This window comes from Adiantum capillus-veneris, chromosome 1, assembly GCF_014529385.1.
Source record: "Adiantum capillus-veneris isolate H3 chromosome 1, ASM1452938v2, whole genome shotgun sequence".
Classification (NCBI taxonomy): domain Eukaryota; kingdom Viridiplantae; phylum Streptophyta; class Polypodiopsida; order Polypodiales; family Pteridaceae; genus Adiantum; species Adiantum capillus-veneris.
The window spans coordinates 6,928,161-6,950,553 of NC_140931.1; the positions used below are offsets into that span (position 1 = coordinate 6,928,161).

A 22,393-nucleotide genomic window follows, 5' to 3' on the forward strand; every position below is an offset into this window, starting at 1 on the left:
ACCTTATCAATCTCCTTCCAATACAATGCCTCTCAAGTACAAAGGAAGAAGACACACACAAGATATACTTTCACGCCAGAGACTGATTCAGTCTATGTGGAAAAGATCTATAATAGGATGTGGGCAGCCGAGCCAGTATATACTGTAGAGGAGATTACTTCTCAGTTAACAAAGATACTACATGGAGCAGCACAAGAGGCATACCCACATACTCAACATGATCAGAAGAGAGGATATGGGAACATGCCTCAAAACAGTTGGTATGACGAGGAATGCAGAGAGACGAGAACCCAGGTCTAGAAAGAGCTTACACTTGGGATCATCACATATAAGCAGTCTCAGATTGCTCTTCGGTGTATAGTACGTCGCAAGAAAAGGGCATTTTTAGCCAAACTGGAGAAGAATTTATATCAGCTCTTCTTGAGTCAGGACTAACATGAGGCCTGGCGCTTATTTCACGAGCACTCACCGCCTCCGACGATTACTTCTCCTGAGATTTGGGGTCAATATGTAACATCATTATATATGGTATCTCGACAGCCTCCATTACCAAATCCGCTAGAGCCATGCCCTGCTACTAGTACTTTCTTTACTACGGAAATGGTGAAAAAATCCATTGATGAGATGAAGACAAGAAGAGCATATGATCATGATGGTTTAGTAGCAGAACATTTGATCCATGTCAGGGATCTACTCTCAAAAGTCCTTGCTCGTCTGTTTAATCGGGTCATGTGTGAAGGATTACCTCAATCTTGGAAATTATCTACTATCGTACCTATTTTCAAGTCAGGGGATCCTATGATACCCGGGAACTACCGTACCATTATGGTAGGTCGAACATTGACCCGACTGTACCCATACATTCTTGAACAAAAATTGAGTAGATTGGCAAAGAATGAGGGCATAAGGGCAACAGGACAAGCTGGATTCAGAAGGGGTTATTCCACTTTAGATCATATTCTTACGCTCAGAGTCATTATTGAGGAGGGAAGAGCAAACGGGAGAAGGATGTATTGTTGCTTTGTGGATTTTCGGAAAGCTTTTGATACAGTACCAAGGGCCAGATTGATGCGCACGATGCAAGAGTTAGGGGTCCCCAAAGAGATTATTTGGGGGATCATGGCCTTATACGGGTCAGTAACTGGTTATGTACGTAGTCCAGAAGGGGATTCCGACATTGTTCATTCCACCGTTGGAATAAAGCAGGGATGCCCACTTTCCCCTACTTTATTTGGTATGTACATAGATGAGGTATCAGATTACATTGATAGAGAGGGTGACAGAGGTGCTCAACTTGCAAGGTCATGGATCCCTTTGTTGTTGTATGCAGATGATATTGTATTGATAGCAGAATCACCAGATGGAATGCAGAGGCAGCTAGATGCATTACATAAATTCGCAGAGCACAGTGGACTGTCGGTAAACTTGGGTAAAACCAAAGTTACGGTGTTTAACACCACACCGCAGTGGGTTAGGAGATTGGCACCTACATTTGCATATGGCCAGGATACAGTAGAGTACACAGACGCATACACATATCTTGGGGTGGTATTTGCAGGACCGAAGTTTACTCTTAAGAAAGCAGCGGATGCTAGATTATCCAGAGCCTCTGCGGTCTTGGGAGGGTTCGAGAGGATGTGTTCACAAGTGCAGTTTCAGGAACCACAAACAAAACTATGGCTCTTTGATACTGTGGTGGCTTCGGCTATGCTTTATGGGGTCCAGATTTTGGGGACCATCTGTGGATCAGGATAATTGGAAGTCAATGGAGAGACCTTCGGTATCTATGATTTCCCGAATGATTAGAGCCAGGGCCTCGGTACCACACGCGATTACCCAAGAGGAACTAGCTGCCCCTCAGATAGCAATTGAAGCTCTTACCAGATCAGTGTCCTTTATACATGGTTTGTGGGATACAAATAATTGCCGATATACTAGACTGGCCCTCGAATCCTCTCGACAATTAGCAATGAAAGGGGATACATCATGCTAGTATGCGCAACTGTCCTCGTGGTTTCAGAGACACGGGTTCAGTATGGAAAGATTGCCCCCCTTCCAATACTCTCTTGAGGCTCCATCACTCGCAATTACACGAACGGAGATTAATAAAATCATCCGTCAGGATCTTATACAGTTGGATACTAGGAGGACATGGATAGACCCTACACAAGAATTGAGCACGAAGATGGCTGACTACAAAGGAAACTTCCTACAGCTATCTGAAGATGGATTTGTGATTCGCCCGAGCTACATGAATACCCACCTGTCTCATGGTTTGAGATGTGCTATTGGTCATATTCGTACATCCTCACACCAGTTGGAAATTGAATTTGGCAGATTAAGGGGAATCCCACCTGAGAGCAGAATTTGCAAGTTATGCGGAATGGAGTTGGAGACAAAATTACACTACATATGCCACTGCACAGTATATTATGAGATACGTGGGCGTTTCCATTGCCTATTTAAAGAAGGCTTTGGACCTCTAGATAGAATCATGCAATACCAAGATCAAAGATGCTTAGGCTTGTACCTAATGGAACTACATCGGCACGGGGATAATCTAATGAGAGGACAAAGAGCACTACAGCCTCAGAGGCAGATCACAGATTTCTTCGGATCGAGAGAAGCAAGAGTGGAAGGAGAAGCAAGAGGCCAGCAGCCAGCACAAAGGAGTACCCACATTCATACCAAAGGCACCCTAATTGACAGAGCGATTGAGCTTAGGAAATCGAGATGACCACGACCAAGATGCAGAAGCACACTTCACCGGAGGAGACTACAACAAAGGATTAGAAGCATTCTAGCCAGACACCCAAAATGCTCCTAAGAAGTTTATTTAATACTTTGTATTTAGTTTTCACATTTATTTTCACACTTTTCACACTTAGTACTTTAGTACTAAGGTACCCAGCATTGTAACAGATTCACCACTTTTGTATCAGTTTGGTCTCATAGGTCATTCTGGCCTTTTGAAGACGTTAATATAACATTTCATTTCATTTCTCCCTCTCTCTCTCTCTCTCTCTCTCTCTCTCTCTCTCTCTCTCTCTCTCTCTCTCTCTCTCTCTCTCTCTCTCTCTCTCTCCAATTGTTTGAAGTGCTAAAGGTCTATTCTAGTCTATTGTTTCACTTGGCATATGGTGCCGTCCGGTTACAATGGTATCAAAGAGCTTCAATCATATGCTTTTCTGAGAGCATACTGGTCTTCCCAAGATTAAACAAAGCAAGATGGCGTTTCTAGATTCCGCAGAGTATCTGCAATTCCTCCTCGATGAACTCGGGAACGTACTCTCAAGGTATCCTCATTAGAATCTCCCGATTTTGTAGAACTTTCAACAATTTTTGAACTACATGTTGCCTCCTCTATTGCCTCAGGCAATTCCTTTTCCGGCACTAGAAAGCACAAGGGCCTCTAACCGACAACCTACTCAATCCTCTATTCTAATTGGAGGAGCTTTCAAAAACATGGTGTAGCTATCTGATGTTGACCTCATGCAACCGCCGTTTCCACCATCTCCCCCACAGCCAGCTGGATATAATGGTTGGAGTCCCTATGCCTACCCCTACTATCCATATCTAGCTTTGCACCACATCAGCCTAAGGACTTCAAGGTTGGGGGATCTAGGGTAAAACTTTTCACCTTTTTAGAGGTGAACTATCCCTGATGGGGGTGTAGAACCTGCAATTACATACATTATGCTTCTCACTCTCAACCTCCCCCTGCTCGTCATCCACCACCTCCCAACATAGTCTACATATCCGCATGTCTCTAGAGAGTCGAGCTACTGCACTTGTCTCTATCTTAAGGTGATGTAATCAAACCCTGCGTTGGCCAATCGTCACCCTAAAACCATGTGGTAAGAAGCCCTGCATGTATCTGGGTTTCTCTTTGAATCCATCCTCCAAAATGCTCATGAAGTGCTCTCTGTAGTATAGCATCTACAGAGGCAGGAGCTGCCTAGGTGATATCAAAGTCTCTCGTATAATATATATATAGTTGCCAAAGGTCCAGGCCATAGGTCTCTAAACCTTGCCCACTCGAACATTACTGCTTGTGTCGCCACATCCCTTTCATTGTCACCCATAGGGGTCCTCCCTTGCTGACGCCTACACAAATGCGACATTCACGCTCACACAGTTACAGCAACACGCTTGAGCTACCGCCCCGCCTGCCCATTCAGCCCACCCCCGCCAACAACATGCAACAACCCACACCTATGTCTGCCATCTGTATCCGCGAACAGAGCACATTAGGTCATGCATGCCAATAGTTCTACAAGCCTGCAAAAAGGGCTAGAAAGGTAGATACTGTGATGGTTGATTCCTCATTGATGGCAAAGTTGTCCCGATTCTCATCCAAAACCCTAATTTACACTATTCCATTCATACAGAAATCTTTTCCATCAACCACTCGTTCTACATTGGAAAACTTGGATGAAGAACCTTTGACTTAATGGCACTCATTTAAGCTTATATTGCTGACTTTCAGCAAATCCAAAGGCTTTTCGGACTACATTTCTAGCACCAAAAGGCTTACTTCAATGTGACAAGTCAATAACGCGGCACCACCAAGTTCCAACCATTGGAGTAGATCCCGACCAAGGGGCCTAAACCCTAGCAGAAGAAGAAGACACAAAAGAATTTGCCAACTTATTAAAGATGGCCGAGAGGCCTTACAGATCAAAAGGGGTTAGGATTGAAATCCTAACCCACCCAACTTACACAACCTTGGCCGAGGGGCCAAAACCATAAATAAAACAGATACTTTTAGACTTCAGTGCTTTTCATGTATAGCTAAGGGCCAAGCCCCAGATACACCGCATTGTAACTTTCTGGTCTCATAGGTCACTTTGGCCTTTTGAAGACGTTAATATAACATTTCATATCATATCTCTCTCTCTCTCTCTCTCTCTCTCTCTCTCTCTCTCTCTCTCTCTCTCTCTCTCTCTCTCTCTCTCTCTCTCTCTCTCTCATTTTCATTTGTCTTTCCGATAGACGGATGACATACACACCATGTACATTTGATTTGTCTCATAGGCCGATTTCGGCCTGACATAGACGTTAAAAATCTTTCTTTCTTTCTCTCTCTCTCTCTCTCTCTCTCTCTCTCTCTCTCTCTCTCTCTCTCTCTCTCTCTCCAGATCCACCACATTGTAACTTTCTGGTCTCATAGGTCACTTTGGCCTTTTGAAGACGTTAATATAACATTTCATTTCATTTCTCTCTTTCTTTCACATAGCTGATTTGAAGTACTAAAAGTGTTGCTAAGTGTGTAGATTGCAATTATCTTTGTGTTTCCATCCGATAACTTGCCGGAAGTGATTAAATTCAAAAGCCTAATGGAAGGAGTTTCTTCATCAGCTATTTGCGTGCATGCCAACAAACTTGTGAAGAAGAATTGGTTGAAGGTTGTGCTTCACCCTTGGTTGTAAAGAGACAATTGTTTGGTATTCATTCCTGATTTTTTGCCTAAATTTTTTGCCAAATCAGGTAAAAAAGTGAGCTTTACTATTTTTTATTCTTATGCCTAGGGCTATGCAAGAAACATCTACAATACAAAAACCATGTTTTTTATTTGGGGTCCCTGAAAAAGACGTCTAGTACACGTATCATAAGTCACGTATTATAGGTACCTGGCTCCAAAGACGCCTCTAAATGGCTTTTAAATTCAAAGCTTTTAAGCCCCCAATCTCACAGGCTTGAGAATCTTGAAATAGCCTGTTTGCACACATTCTCACTCTAGTGGTGGACCGTACCCAATCAAGTAGCTAAACTTCCACTTGCCCTATCTACTCCACAAATATCAAGTTTGGCCTTTTCAGAACTTTGTCAACACCAAGAACCATGTCAATCCCATGCATAATAGCTAGGGCATCTGAACTAATTTCCCAAGTTTCTTCAAATCTTATTTGTGACCCAAGACCCACAAGACATGTTTTTTCAAGGCTTCCGTAAATGAATGTCGATGAAGGAGGGTATCATCCAGATTCATTCATGGGAATACATCAATAACCTAGCACTCTTCAAAGAATCTTTCCTAGCCTACAGGAAAGAAGCCTTAGTCACCTACTATGTGAAGTGTAAACAATGTACCCATGTACTCTCCAATAAGCACCCATGAGCCTAGCATCCATCGCTCATGATATCATCCACCTACCTTTCCCAGCCTCTATCTATACAAGTGCATATTAAAACAAACACATTATAATGATGCATCTACTCTACACTCGCTCAATCCACACAGCCGAAATTAGCATAAATGATAATTATTTTATAAAAACATTGTGTCCTCTTCTTAATCCATATTTACGGATCGTGATCATGCTAATGTCGAGGAATATTCCAGCCTGGGGGAAGTCCAGGCAGTGTGAGACCCATGACTTTGAGGAGTCCGAGACTCCGAGATGCTGCACCCCTTGGACGATGCAAAAATGGAGAGAACAATAGAAGACACCACAAACCCCATGGCATACGGTTGTCTCCCTCTACTTTGGCTGGGGTCACGGCATTGTCTGGCCCATGCAACGGCCTAGCTAAAGAGAATTCACATGTATTCCACCCATTGGTCTCAGAGGGGGTGGTACTATGAACTACACGCATTCAAAGAGGCAACACATCTTATCACCTTCTTCATCATCCCCCCACTACCCATCAATGCCAACCATGCATGTCTATCTCTCCCCTTTGATAGCACACCACCAACAAGCAACCCACAGTACCATATAGTTCACTCATGAGGAAGACTCTTTGACAACTGCCCCTGTTGTCCCTCTTTTGCTGCAGATTTCCAGCCTACTCCCTTGCCCTCGATGTGCTTCCGGAGAAGACATACTCCTAGCGTCACCTAGGCAGTGAGGATCGAAACTATCACAAAGGAGTGCTCCTGGAGACACTTCCATCGGGACAGATTTCTATTTCCTCTGCTTTTAGGTGTTAAAGAGGAGGATGGCTGCTGAATACAGCAGGATAGAGAACTTAGAAACCCTTTATTCTTTGTGGGAGACATGTTGGAGGGACTCTTTGTGCCGACAAGTTCACGTACAAAGTCAGATTCACTCAGTTATACAAACCAAGCTAGTTGTACCACCTATGCTAGTGGAGATCCCTTCCTCGCAGTCTATTTCATCTAGAGGATAAGAGATTCAACCTCAGATATACTCTCATAAGAGCCTTTGAGGTTTGAAGAAAGGTAACAGCCACAAGAGGGAGCAGATCGTCATATGCAGATCAGCTACCACCTTCCCCATATGACTCTGACTCAGCTTCATTCACCTCTCACACAGCAAGAAGAACCCGATCCTGAGACTATCTCTGGCACCATTACATTCGAGAGACATGGATTACAGCTTCTTCCACTGAAAATTCTCTACTAGAGATCACTTCTTGGGAATATTCATACATAGACCAGGCTACATGGATGTATATATGCCACAAAGTGCTGGAGTAGCAATTGGACAGCTCAGAGTATCATCACACAGATTAGAGATCAGGATTGTTGGAGCCACCTGCATCCATAGTGCTGAGAGAGCTTGCAGCTATGTATGACAGAGGTAGGCAGTGGAGAGAATTATGTATGCAGATGCCCAGCTTAGGAGAGCATATGCAGCCGAATCGCCGATACACTACGTTGACCACACTTAGAAAGTTCATTGAGTCAAGAGATCAGAGGCAGATGGGGTGCTTCCTGCTTGACATACCTCTACTCACTCACTGCCTCTAGCAGAGGCCAAGAATTTCAGCTCACAGAATTCCTCCAGCGCACCACCACTGCACCCCGCCTACCACCTAGAGAGGACTGACGCTACTGCAGGCAGAGATGGCACGGTCCAGCAGGTGACCTAAGTACTAGCTACAAGGCTACATCAGAGGTAGATTAGAGAGATCAGGGCATGACACCAGCAGGACAGACAGGGGAGGGTGGAACAGGCTTTCTTAAATCCTGCTGCTATTCTTCGAGGACTCCAATGCATCAAATCCTACACCCTCATTTTGGTACCAGATGAAGCTAGCTACACAAATCTTAGCATTCCCTAGATTTAGAGCTCCATCGCTCCACCACTAACCCGTGCATATTATATAATAGCATCTTTAATTTGCACCTTTTTTCTTTTTTTTTTGGATAAGCGAGGACAAACCGGAGTACAAAACACATCCTGATCTACATTGATAGCAAAATGTTCAAAGCATCAGTGTAGGGAAAAGCTAGAGCAAGCCAAAGCTTCTGCCACATCAGTGGCTACCATGTCATCTCTATGCCGAGTCATCATCTGATAACACCTTCCATAGATTGTGAGGGAAAAACGAGAGGGAGGAGGATCCTTCACGAGAGAGGGGTGGAGGATAGCTCAAGAAAATGCTTTACCCTCACCCAAAGACTCCTCCCTCCTGTGAGACAGATAAGGCACCAGGCAATCTGTTGCAACAGCAGGACCCTCAACCAGGCAAGCACATTCCATATGCTGTCTTCATCTGTAGAGCGAGAAAAATGCCTTATTCCAATGCAAAGGGTTCCGCATAAGATCCTCATCTGCCTGGTCACATGCCAAACTGAACCCAGAAGCGCATCGGAGGCTTGGAGCATAATGCTCTTCTGAAGTTTAAACATGCAGCGATGCAGAGACAGGCTCTCCTAGAGAAGCTTGGAAGCTCCTTATGTGTGCCCTTCATTGGCTATGAAAGTTCCTCTTGCCAGATTGCTTGGAGCTGTCCACTATGAGTGACCATCCTCGATCTTTGGCCACATAAGAGCCACACCAAGTTGTATCCTTGGTTATTCCCTGTTGAGGATCATGTCAGCCTTATGGTAGTCCCTGCCTTGAGCTTCAAGGGGCCCCCACTGCTGGAAATCAAGAACATAGTATATAAGACAGAGCCTAAATGAACTCTTCTTCAGATGCAATCTCGATTAACTGAACTGGAGATGAGATATGGAGCACTATTGGCAGTATTTGCAATTGAGAGACACCCTCCTCAAAGCTTGCATGGCAGCATGTCTTTCCAGGATCATGACAGTGTCCCCCTTGTGATTTGACACTTATTGAGGTTCAGAAGGATCCTGGACCCGATGTAGCACTCTTCTAAAGCTAAGAAAGAGAACAAATCACGAACATAATATAGCCTCATTCCTGGGGACCTGGAGCGACTTGCAGCTTCTTCACCATACAGCAATAGTTATTTCCACACAAGGAGTAAGTATGAATGGCAGTCTCGGGCCGAATCACACGTGATCTATACTAGTTTACACAACATTCAAACATACGTAAAACATTCCCTACTCTTAAAAATACCTTGAACAAATAATGAGAGACCAACAAAACCATCAATAGACCATAGATTTCAGCCACAATTACATACAGCAAATGCAGGATGTACTATGCCCCTTGCAACTCATTAGCAATCATCTTAACCTTACCTCCCTGAGAAACAAGCTATTATATCCCATATTAGCTGGAATTGCCCCTGCTGAAGCACTCAAAGGGTAAATAGCTGGCCTTCACATAAATATGTTTGCAAACAGGAGCTTTCACTTTCTTGCCAAAAAAAAAAGATTGTTTAATGGAGGCCTTGTTGCTATCTATATCCATGCTTTGTCTTTTTTATACAATGACAGCTATTGAAACAGATAACTTGCTGAAAAGGTAAGTCGATGGAGAGGCCAAGGACTTCACCTGATGCATAATGGACTGTTTGATTTCTTGCCAGCCTTTTCTTGTGAACCATCTGAACAATACAAAGAACTTAAAGCATCAAAATTCAAGTTGTATAGTGTCAGCTTCTAGAAAATGTCTAAAGCAGAATTGCACACTATTTGAACCCCTGGAACAGTGAAGTACATCAATCAGTACAGCGGTTATCATTAAAACAAAGATTGTGCCAATGCTTATACAAGCTCTACATCAGTAGATGATGGCCCAGCAATATAACAACAGATAAGTACATCAATCAATGCAGCGTTTATTATAAAGAAAAAGATTGTGCCAATGCTTAAACAAGCTCTACATAAGTGAATGATGGCCCATCAATATATAAACAAATACAGTATCAATCAGAGCTGCAAAATTGAAACACATTGATTAGGTCCAGACAGTGGATGATTGTTGTTACAGAGAACTCTAAATATATAAGCAGAAATCAGATCTCAGACTAAGTCTCAAAGAATACCTTTCTAATGAAAGTTGAAAACAAAGAACAAGACCTAGCGCACTCCCTGCTGCTGCCCATCGACGTCATCACCTCCCCGGTGGCCGCACGCTGTAGCATGCACCCTCCGTCCCCCCACACACATTTGCACATAAATATGCATTCTTGCATGCACACGCCCATACTTGCACGTGCATATCCTGCAGCCTGAGCTATACATCAGGGTGGCTCATGCAATCAATGTGGTAAGAACCACTGAGGTGGAGTATGCTGCCATTGTAACTGTCCTCCAAAGAAAGTGGAAAACATAGCTGATCGCAGGACCGCATGTCCGGGCAAGTCCATTGGATTAGGTTTTCCAGTTTTGGAACCCTCTTGCATAAATGGTTTGTATGTGCATTTCGACAGATGTTAATATCTTACGGTGGGCATCTGGCATGATGTGCATGTAGTTCTAGGTTAGAGGAATCGAACGAGCCATTCCCCACGTCGATGTGCGACAGTTTCACCTTAACACCCTTGACCTAATTTATTAATAAATCAATTTATTGATTTATTTGTTCAGTCTGGCGGTCAGATTTCCCTACCCAGGCCTTACTAAATCTTAAGGCCTATTCCTCACCTAGTAAGGGAGCAAATACTAAATAGATCCCCTCATTTGGCATAAGTTGCAGATTGGAGAAAACGCTAGCTTGAGGAGCAAGATCCAGTCCTAGCGTTTCCGCCAGCAGCAAAAGAGGCTAGCGTTCTGCAAGGCCAAGGCCAGATCAGCCCTAGCGCTGCCTCGTGCTGCAAAATTCAGCCAGCGTTTTGGAGTTCCCAGTCATATCGCTACCATCAGCTTGCAGATCATTCCCTCGCGAAGTGTGTGAGATCTGCTACCGCTAGCTCGTTCCAGATGTGGTCCGGTACTTTGGCAACCTATTGAGCCCTCCCCTCCGCCATTCCCTCGCTGGCATCCATCATCGGCCTCGTTGAAATCTGCATTTTCAGCCCTTCATTCCTCTCACACCGGGAGTGCAATCAGCCCCTTGGTGGCCATCCGCAATCCCACATCGAGAAGGATCCAAAGGTGCATCAAATCAGCCCCGGAGGTGCCTCGCCTTCAGGAGTTACTGAGTTGATTGTCATCATTCGAGTCAGTAGAGTTTGCACTTGAGGTATTTCACTGTTTGTACATTAGATTTAAAGCAAATACCACATCGGCAACGGTGTGGGGGGTTGGTTGGGACCCCATCAGGTGTCACTTTCCTTTTCTCTCTCCCTCTACACATCTCTATTGCATTCTCTATGCCCCTCTCTTCAGGGGAAAGTAAAAGGAACCATCATCTAAGCTTAAAGGAATCACTAACGCAAGGAAAGAAGTCAAGGATTGTGGAAGTGTGCTTGTTTGTCAAGGACTTATTAGCCACCATCGGGCATCAGGCGCGTTCCCGTCTCATCGCTCTGTCTTAAGGGGCATAAGCCATAAAGAACCCCAAGACCACACATGGGTTCTCGTGGAGAATCTCACAAAGATAACACCTCTCAGCCCGAAGGTGGAGAGAAGTTGAAATCCCAGGCAGGAATTGAAGAAAAGAATGAAGTATTGGGCAATTTTTTGGCGGGGAAGTTCGCCAAAGCGGAGTACAAACATCAACTACAGGTTGACACGTGTGTGAAAAGATTACTGAAGTACTTGTAGCAGGGCTACAGTGTCACTAGCATGAGATAAGCAGTTAGTTGCAGTTGGGCTTGAGTTCACATTGGGCGGACTCTCACCTGGGCAGTGACACGTGGCAAGTGTTACAGATGGTCCATTGGACACACTGGCCAGATCACCACCACCTCAGTTAAGAGATAGGCTTAGCTGGATTGGGATATCTGCCAGCTGTTGGTGACTCTTAGTGGTTGGTTCCAATCGTCGGTACGCATCATTATTCACTTTTGTATGGTTTAGCGTCTAGCCTTGGATCCTGAGTCGGGAGCTCTCACGCCATTGGCACTCTCCCTGCACATTGGAGCCTCGACACCCCCATTGTACCTTGAGTCCTGAGCTTGGAGATGTGAGTGTTTCCAGTAAGAGTTGTATGGTTCTTTGAGCTTGTCAAGTTCCATTGAGTTGAGTCTCCAGCTGTGTTTGAGTCATATCGTGTTTTGAGTCATATTTTGCTTCTGTGTTTGAGTCATGTTCCTGTGTGATGTTTCTTTTGTTGGAGTGAGGCTTCATGCATATTGCACTAAGGAGCACCCACTCTAGAGAGCACGACACATTTTCCTCGCTACAGGTGCTCTCATTTTTGGCACGCCCGGTGGGACCTCAACTGAAATCTCACTCCGTATAGGGAGTAGAGTCTAGTCGAGGAGCTGCTAGGTTTCAACTCTCTACTTGTCTTGCTCTATTGGGTTCGACTGGGTAGTCTTAGTTCTAGACCTGCTGGTCTAGTCTCTTGTCTTGGTCTAGTCTCTCTGGTCCAGGTACACCCAAGTGGTCCAGTCACTCGCCTTGGTCTAGTCTAGTCTCGTCCAAGTCTAGCCAAGTAGTCCAGTCTCTCTCTCGCCTTGGTCTAGTGCCGATTGGACCAGTTTTCAGCAAGTTAAAGGTCTTCGTGCCCAAAGCTTGGGTGGGCTTTTGGTTACTACATGACACATACAAGGCAATCAAAAGAGCGACAAAGCCCACTATTGAGTCCTCTGAAGTATTACCATAGGAAGCGTCAACCCTTCGTGCCAAGTAGAAGTCCACTAGCCCCATTACCCCTACCTTTCCTTGCAGCTACCTCCAGTCCCTCAACTAGTTCTACACCTCTCCAATCATCCCCATCAATAAACTTCTCATCCCACAAAGGATGCTGACGCCATGCCCACAGGTTTGTTTCTCTCTGCATAGGTCGTGGCCTTAACCGAGAAGATGCCTACGTAGTACTCTTCCCATCTACCTTGGATGATTTAGCAGACAAGTGGTACAGTCAGTTTGCGGAGAACCACATTGCGACTTGGGCCACTTTACGACAACAATTTTGTGAAGCTTTCAGACCAGGGGACTTCCAGGAGAAGGTCCTAGATGAGTTGGCCAACTTGATGCTCTAGCTAAATGAGACTTTTACAGAGCTCATGACCAGAACAAAGTCTCTGGTGGCCAAGCTTCCTCAGCAACCAGGTGAATTTATGGTTAAAAAGTGAGAGGAGAAGGCTCTTCCCAAAACTTCCCAACAAAACTCCGAGAGACCCTCCAACACGCCACTTTGGAGGAATTTGTCGCGGCTGCTACTAGGATAGAAGGAGCTAGGAAGTTGTTCACCGACTCCGCTCAGGTAGAGACCCCCTCAGTGTTTTTGGAAAGTCCTTCTGATCTGTTAACTTCTTTACGTAGGGAAATGGAAGTCCTAAAGTTACAGCGAGCTCTTCAAGAGGAGAGGTCCTTCTCTCTTAGACAAGAGAAGCCTCCACATCACGAGGCATTGGAATAGATCAAGCGCGAGCTAGACGAGCTCAAGTCTCAGCAGGAGACTAAGGCTATGGTTTGGTGTAGATCATGCCGCTCTCTAGGGCACCCTCCACATGAATGCCCCCTTCGGGTATACTGCCACTTTTGTGAAAAGTCTGGACAAGAGGACAAGGATTGCTACTACCTCAAGGGATTCAGGCAAATACAGCAAAGTCTTGGTCCTACTCTACAACAAGGGCCACCACCTGCATCCAACATGGTTTCCCCCTATGGCCATCCAAACCACATGCCACCTTTGCTGACAGCCCCTCCTATGCAAAGTATGCAGAGCACTTTTCCCTCTCAAAGCTTTTAACATACCCATGCTCCCTTATCACCTCAAAGCTTCTATGCATCCACCACTCCATGCACCAGGAGCAAGGACCACCTCGCCCTTTGACTCGCCCATTAATCGGCCCATTTTGTGCTACAAATGCGGGGAATATGGTCATTACCAAAGCAAATGCCCCCTGCCCGAAGGGTCCCCTCCATGTCGTCATTGCCCTGAAACGAAGGATCACTACAATAAGGATTACCCTAAACTTCGTGCATCCACGGCTTCAAACCCAAGTCAAAGCCAGAATGACTTTACCTTCCCCAGGCTCAATTTGATAGCAGTTAGCTCCATTCCTCAGCCGCCCCCTTTTGCCCATGTGGTTACCCCTCAAGATAAGCTGCAATTGGTAGAGGAGCCAGCGGACGTCCTCACTCGGGCCCAGAGAGCCGCTCTCGGTCTTAGCATTCCAGCACGTTCAACTCCCCCACACATTCTCACAACAGTGGATACCCTGCCGCCAACTGTTGTTGACAAGCCATCACCCAGTGACAAGCAAGAATCCAAATCTTTGCTCTCCGATATTGATGAAGCCTTCTTGGAAGCAGTTTCCGATCTACAGAAGATGAAGGTACCAGAGAAACCATTGGTAGAAAAAGATAAGCTTATAGCAGAGACAATCTTGAAGAACACCTTCTAACAAGTGTCCCTCTATGACATGCTGCGGCTAGATGCGAGTTTTAGGAGTGACACCCTTGCAGTTATTCAATCACTTTAGCCCGGAGCAGGTCCTAGTGGCGGGCACCTCCCAGTGCAACCATCAAAGTCCTATATGATATCCCACCCCGCTACCCCCTCACTGATTATAGAAGCCCTCGTCTCACTGTGTCCATCTTGGGGCAGCAGTTTTCAGGAATAATAGTGGATGGTGGATCTGGCATCAACTTGATGCCCGAGTTCACTATGTTGGCTTTAAATCTACAGCCTACCCCCCCCTGCTCCCTTCACAGTTACATTGGCCGACCAAAGGACAGTCTACCCAATGAGCATAGTGGACAAGGTGCCTGTGCAGGCACAAGACTTCACATTTAACTTATTTTGTTGTGGTTCGTCTTCCCCAGGTTGAGGGCGGATTTCCCTTGCTCATCAGTAGACCATGGCTGCGACACACTAAAGCACTTCATGATTGCGGAAACACCGCCATGTGGATACATACTCCTGGCTCCACAATGCACCCATTCGCCTAGAAGGAGGCATGGATCCCGTTGTACAGCATAGTTCTTTGTCCCTAGAGACCAGCCTTGAATTGGAGCAGCCTACTCCACCTGATGGGTAGGACGAACATCTACTGCAGTGGTTGGATGCTACCACAACTATGCCTTGTTATGGAGTCTCTATTCAATCTTTGCCCGAGGGTACACCCTCTTTCAATGTTTCCACAGTAACTAAACCCAATGAGCCACCTGAGTCTGCTCAAAGGGTGGAAATCATAGCACCTACTGACCATGCGCACTTGGTGGAAGCCTTTGGATGGAGTGAGCCTATAAAGATTCATAGTAGCGGAAACACATCTCCTCTACAGGAGTTCACCCCCCCTCATCATCAGCCCCATTGGTGTCTGCTTCTCCGACCAAGAATAAGCTCTCCTCAGTGTCTAGCAAACTCCCCTTCAACGAGCTTCCTCAAGGCGGGATACAACAACAAAATGTTGATTTCAAGCCTGATGAGTTCCCTGCTCATGATGTCTCTTTGCTCCTTGACGCAGAAACCTCAACTCCAGGGAATTCTCTAGCAGTGTCATCTCCAGATCCAGTAAAAGGAAGACACTTCTACGACTCTTGTAACAAGCTGCAGAGCAGATTGCTATGGTTTGTGTCACAGAAGATGAGGTTAGCCTCATTTAAGGTTACAAAAGCATCTAGTAATACTGATTTTGGAAGAGACTGGTGTGTAAAACTATTCGGAAGACCAGTGAATATACTGCTATGTGGACCTTCTGTCGGGAATCTAACTACAAACTTGGAACAAGTCAACTTCAGCTTTGCTGGGCAGCATCTGTGCCTGTGCATCCAAAAAGACCTTCACCCTCACCAAAGTCCCCTACCCACCCCTTCATCAAACCTCCACACCTGGGCAGTGACACGTGGCAAGTGTTACAGATGGTGGTCCAATGGACACCGTGGCCAGATGACCACCACCTCAGTTAGGAGATAGGCTTAGCTAGCTTGGGATATCTACCAGCTGTTGGTGACCCTTAGGAGATGCATATGAGTGCTTGGTCGGTACGCATCATTATCCACTTTTGTATGGTTTAGCATCTAGCCTTGGGTCCTAAGCCAGGAGTTCTCCTACCACTGGCACTCTCCCTGCACATTGGAGCCTCGACACCCCATTGTACCTTGAGTCCTGAGCTTGGAGTTGTGAGTGCTGCCAGCCAGAGTTGTATGGTTCTTTGAACTTGTCGAGTTCCATTGAGTTGAGTCTGCAATTGTGTTTACGTCGTATCGCGTTTTTGAGTCATATTTCACTTCTCTGTTTGAGTCATGTTCCTGTGTGATGTTTCTTCTGTTGGACTGAGGTTTCATGCATACTGCACTAAGGAGCACCCATTCTAGAGAGCACGACACCTTTTCCTCGCTACAGTACTCCCAGAACCGGACATATGTGAAGCATCTAAAGACTTACAAGATTCACGCAAAATGGCGAGCGGCCATTGATTCTCCTCTCGGGTCGGGAAGAAAGCTAAAAGGATAGACAAGTGCAGAAAAGCGGAAAATGTACTCGCAGAAAGAGCTGTGCAGAACTCGTGACAAGAAGATCAACCAGATAATGAAAGGCTTGCAGCACTCTCGAAAAAAATCTGCAGATTTCCCCGGTTATTTGGACCAGAAGCCTACTTTCGAGGTGGCAAGCAGATCCAACAAGTGTGTTCGTTTTGAGGATGACCCAGATTTTTCTTCGTCTTCAGAGAATTCTGACAATTTGTCGTCCTCTAGTTCTAGTGAGGATGAGAAAAGCGAAGGAAGCAGAGAAAAAGCAAGAAAAGTAATGAAAGTATATTTCTGAAGAAGTCCAGAAGGCATGGGACTCGGGAGGCCATCTAGCAGTTTGGAGGAGGAGAGCTCGTCCTCTTCTGACAATGAGCAGATGCGCAACAAGACCAAGGTGTTCAAGGAGGGGGGTCAGGTCGTCAGGTTTTAGACGCTCTCAAGCTATCATGGCACCCATCGAGCCCTTGAGTTTGTACAGCAGCTTGGCGTTGCCTTCTTTGGAGGTTGGTTCATCAAACACTCCAAGGTGCGAAGAGCGGCATCTTACTTGGAAGGGAACTACACAAACATGGTCTACTCTATTATTACGCAGAGAAGCACCTGCTACGAGGATAAAATTCAAGAAGATTTTGACGTCCACTTGTATAGTAGACAAAAATGAAAGAAATATCATCACAGCTTGGCATCATTTGAGAATGACTAAGAAAGATTCATTGGATGACTACTACCAGAGGTTTTGGGATACTTAATTGCCAATGTCTTCGTTTCGGAAGATTACTTTGAGGAACCAGATTGAGAGGTTTTGTTGTGGTTTGCCAAAAGGAATCGAGATTCAACAGTATTGTCTAGAACAAAAGTCTAACTCTATTCAAAAACTTATGGGACATGCTAAGCAAGGATTTGGAATGCATGCCGGCTCATTGACTTATCCTACTGACAGGATAGTATACACCTCGACAAGGCAAGAATCTTGCAGTGAATGGGAATCGGATGACAGCTCATGACAGGATTCCCGAGCAGTAAGAGAATCAGATGGACGCACATCAAAGGGTTCTAACGAACTAAGGAACCACATGCAAGTTCAGTAGAGGATTCCGGAGAAGAACACGGATCATATGATAGTGCATCTCAAGGTTCCGATGATTGAGACTGACGTGCCAGAGGACAAGGAGGGCTAGCGAGGCTACCCACAGGTCCTAAGGCACAAGGTAAGAAAGGAAAGGGAATCAACTGGTAGATTAGAGAATTCCACACATCCAGATTGAGGTGCCAAGGACAAGGAAGCCAGCAGGGCTACCAACAGGTCACAGTGCATGAGAAAAGAATAGAAAGGTAAGCTAGGTCCATTGGATAATTTGGTCAAGGGTACTTTTTGGCCCTCGATGCAAAGTGGATGGAGGAGGAGAACCTTGCAAATTCTCTTCAGAGAGAGTTGTACCTTGAAAATTTTGGGCTCTTAGCAATGTCTATGCCAAAAGTTAGCTTGGGTTGTGGGTTGGGCAAATATTTACATTTGGAGTTCAGCAATGCTAAACAGAGTGAACAAAATAATCAAGGTAGCTTTTGGGGGGCTTTGTGACTACTTCAACGGATGGGTTGGACAACAGTTCTGTGATATAGCCACATTCAAAATGGTAGGTGGCAAACGAGTCTTTTTCAACAATCTGCGGAATTTTCTAAAGCTGGTTCCACGAGACGGTACGAGAAATGTGCTATTGATCTACAACAGTCCTTATAATGCCATTATAATTCGCCTGGATACATCATTGTACCTGGCCTAGAGGATCGCAAGAGTGAATTCTTGTCCAAGGATGTGCAAGAGGTTCTTGCCAAGTGGCGTGATGCTACGGATCGGTCAACCGAAGCTTTCACCTTCAATGTGAAGCCTACATCAGAAGACGACTATGTTAAAGTTGCAGTCAAGCGAGGTGAAGAGACGACCAGCTATAAAGGATACTCAATGGGGCCACGTTCGATGCCAATGGTCTTTGAGTCCTAGTATCTCATCCTTGTCATGAAGGGATATTTGTAAAAAGCTCATGTAATTTCAGGAAGCTAAGCTTTGTAGCAAACCCTTGTACTGCCAGTTTTGTCATTACAGCTTAACGCTCTTAGTAACCCATGTATATGCCTACTTCACAGGAGGGATGGTTTTTTGGACAACATTTTGAAAACCTCTGTACTGAGTGATTAACATGTAACTCATCGGCAACACGAAAGTTGAATTTATAGTTATTCCATTATGTCAGTTTAACATGCTTTGGACTCTAATTTTTATGCTTTGGACTCAATTTATGTTGTGGGTAGTGTGTGTTTGGTTGTGGCTGTGGATGGTGTCAGACACGTTAGTTAAGGCCTCTAAGACCATGTTGTGTAGTCATTAGAGGCCTCTTGTCATTATAATCATGTTGTGTTTTAGCATTCTAGCACTAGAAAGTAACAATACAGGTACCAATCACGGTACTTGGTGTACTTGATGTGCAGGCAAGTATTTTACCCACAATAGTAGTTTAGGGTATCCTATCTGCAAACAGATACATGTGAAGAATGTTGGGAGACTAACAATAATGGTACTTAAAGTACCTAATTTACATATATGTTCCATGCATGGTACTTTAAGTACCTAATTTGACACTTCTACATTGTAGAACATGCACTAAAACCCTGTCATTGGTAATTTGAGACTACCTAGATACCCAGTCACATGCTTGAAACCTGAACTGTAGTAAGTTTAAAATTACTTTGAAGTACACATGTTGGTACAATAAATGGGAGAAAAGACAGTTTGTTGGCATGTAGGTGAGCCTTTGGTGATTATGCTTCTAGAGTCAGAGTGTCCACAATAGAGACTAACGACACGGCCAAGGCCTCCCCAAGCCACCTCCTGCACAAACACAACCTCCTCTCCTCTGCAATTTTTCAAACAAATGTTTGCACGAGGGCTGAAAAATGCAATCACCTCCAAGGGCTTCACCACATTAAAAACGCAGCCAGGAGTCTCTCGGTCCCTTTTATAAAGAGAGGGTCTCCCACACTTGTCACGTGACACATCCAACCCTATGTGTCCGTGGACAAGGTACAGCATGACCAAGGTTCAGTTCCGTCAAGTCAATCTAGAATAGGAAGTGATCTAAAACTTTTGTGAGTCTGTTCGCAGACCGTACAGGTCCAGACACTTAGATTAGATGCATATCCTCCGGTTGCACACAACATGATCATAAGCATTCCCATCAGAATCCTTCAGGGGAATTTTCCAGTGCATTTAACCTATTTTCCCTATTTTTGACATTTTTCACTTATTAATTTAAGTGACTTTTGTTGGAAAGTAGGTAGGGAAAATTGAGTAAGTTTGTATATAAGCAAACCTAGGCTAGCACTAATTGGTAGAAGAGGCAACAGGAGCACCTTGCTCAACAGGCAACTTCTCAGCAAGATCCCCTTGGTGGCGTTTTCCCTCCAAGGAAGCATCGCCAAGATCCCCCGTCTTCTAGCGTTTCCATCAGCAAGAAGTCTCATCGCCAGCAGTTTCCAGCACTTGGTGTTTTCAGCCACAGCACCATCGCCAAGCATCCTCAGCCCTAGCGTTTTTCATCCAAGCACTTGTCGCCACAAATCTCAGTCCTTGGGCATTTTCAGCAAGCCTTTGTCGCCCTCTTTCCATAGCCATTTCAGCCTCACAACAGCAGCAGAATTTCAGCAATAAAGACCTGCAAATCAGCGTTTTTTTCATAGCGTTTTCAGCAGTAGCAGTTTTCAACCCCTGGCGTTTTTTGGACAGCAGGACAAAAGCATCAGATTTCAGCCCTTAGATCGGTCTCGCCATCCTTGTCGTCGTCATCGATCTAGCCTAGACTTGCATCAGTCACATGCATCCACTTTGTACCAGCTTGTGCAATCAATCGTAGACCACTCTTGCCAACGAGAGTGGGGCCTTCGGAGGAGGGTTTGACAACATCTCTGGTGTCGTATTCTCTTCTCTCTCTATCTCTCAGTCTCATGCACTTTCATTCACAGTGTCCACTCACTTTGTTGTGTCCATTGCACTCTCTCACTAAAGGAACGGAAGGCTCTCCCTTCCGTAAGTAAAAGGAACCTTGAGCACAGTTCGGACCACTCATCTTGAACAAAGTTCAACATTCATTCCGCAGCACCTAACAACACTTTACCAGCATGAAAACACTACTATATCTGACTTGTATGCTCGCTGAAAATCAGCACTCTGACATCATGAGGGAAGTGGCGGTGGAAGAGAGAGACACACCACACATGGACTATAGAAAGAGAAAAGAGAATCAAGAGGCTACATTTGTGATTAGGTGTTTTGGGAGGACTCAGGTACAAAAAAAATAAATGCAGCAAAACAATTGCTTATTAGGCTCAAAGATACAGAGACCTACAACACCGTTGGCATGCTATTGTACACATTTTCGTAAACCTCTAGAGATAATCTAAACTTATGTGGCTCTCCATGCAAGGGTTCCAAAGGTATCTTGATGGATCGAACCAAGTGCGATGCTAGCAACACTTTTGGCTCGTCAGGAGGTATGTAAAAAACATCCTCAGTACCATCAACAAGCTCATAGTAGTAGCCCTCAACCAAATAGGAATTAGGAAAAATGCACTTATCCCAAGAATCTCTTAGAGCTCGTGTTGTTTTGAATTTCTCCTTCGAGCACCTCAAGGATAGAAGTGTGCTCCATCTTCGTTCGTATTCATGGCAAAGTTGTCACCTACACGCAAACCTTCACTAATAGCATCATGATGTCCACCATACATAGGCAAATCTAATCCTTCATTGTCACTTGATTGATCGCTTTCTTCATCATTGCTTTCCAAGGGTTCGATGGCGATATACTGCCAGTTTTCGACATGTGTGTTGTTAAGGCATTGCCTCCAATGTTACGTGTCAAAAATTGGTGACGTGGCAAAGCCACCCGGACAAATGCACACGCAGATGTGGTGACGTGGACAAACAGTACGAACTGTCCTCAAACTACGCTGACAGATGATGACGTGGCAGACTGTATGGCAGCACCGGATTTTACGCTGACAGGTACCACGTGGCAATAGTACGGATTTTCGTAAATTGCACTAACATGTGCCACGTGGCAACAGTACAGATTTTCGTAAATTGCGCTGATTGCTTTTTGGGCAGTTTTGGAGTTAGAAGCTTTTGGGATTGTTTGCTTTTAAGTTTTGAAGCTTTTGGGGCATTGCTTTTGGCATCCTTTGTAAGAATAAAAAAGCCCCAAGGGCCTCACTCTTCAGAGCATCTGGACGTAGAGTCTAAGAGCGGAGGACCCCGCGGGAGTTGTACTTTGCTCAAAGATTAATATAAAAGAAATATTGAAAGGAACGCCAATCTTTGGGGCCAATCTCTCTAGGCACGGCACTACGCCGGGCCGTGTCGACCAAATTGAACTGTGATTTTAAAGTTGTGAAGTATTTTAAATGAATCTCTCTCGTGTCGCGGCACAATCTAGACTTGGGGTGTCCAAGTTTTGTTACATTGTGACATACAAAACTGACAAAAACATGAGAGAGGTTTGTAGCGAAGTGCACACTTGTCATTCCTAGAGTGTCCATTCACACAATGCAAAGAGCGTGACCCTTCCACTCGCTTGCAATTCCATTTCCTCTCCCTCATCTCACATCAACCGCTTCGACGTCTCAAAAAATTCGAGTCACCTCTAACCGGGTGTTTTCATCATGAAATTTATGTTTCCATAAACTAATCACATC

At 45.0% G+C, this 22,393-nt stretch overlaps 1 protein-coding gene across 3 annotated transcripts in view; it reads right to left on the reverse strand.

Annotated features, from left to right (window-relative positions):
• Positions 1-22,393, reverse strand: part of LOC147464258 (Mitochondrial inner membrane translocase complex, subunit Tim44-related protein) — a 180,253-nt gene that overhangs the window by 58,872 nt on the left and 98,988 nt on the right. For all 3 annotated transcript variants that reach the window (XM_086513784.1, XM_086513787.1, XM_086513789.1), the window contains exon 5: positions 9,669-9,720. In XM_086513784.1, the coding sequence (XP_086369910.1) occupies positions 9,669-9,720 (52 nt within the window). The remainder of the gene's footprint in view (positions 1-9,668; positions 9,721-22,393) is intronic.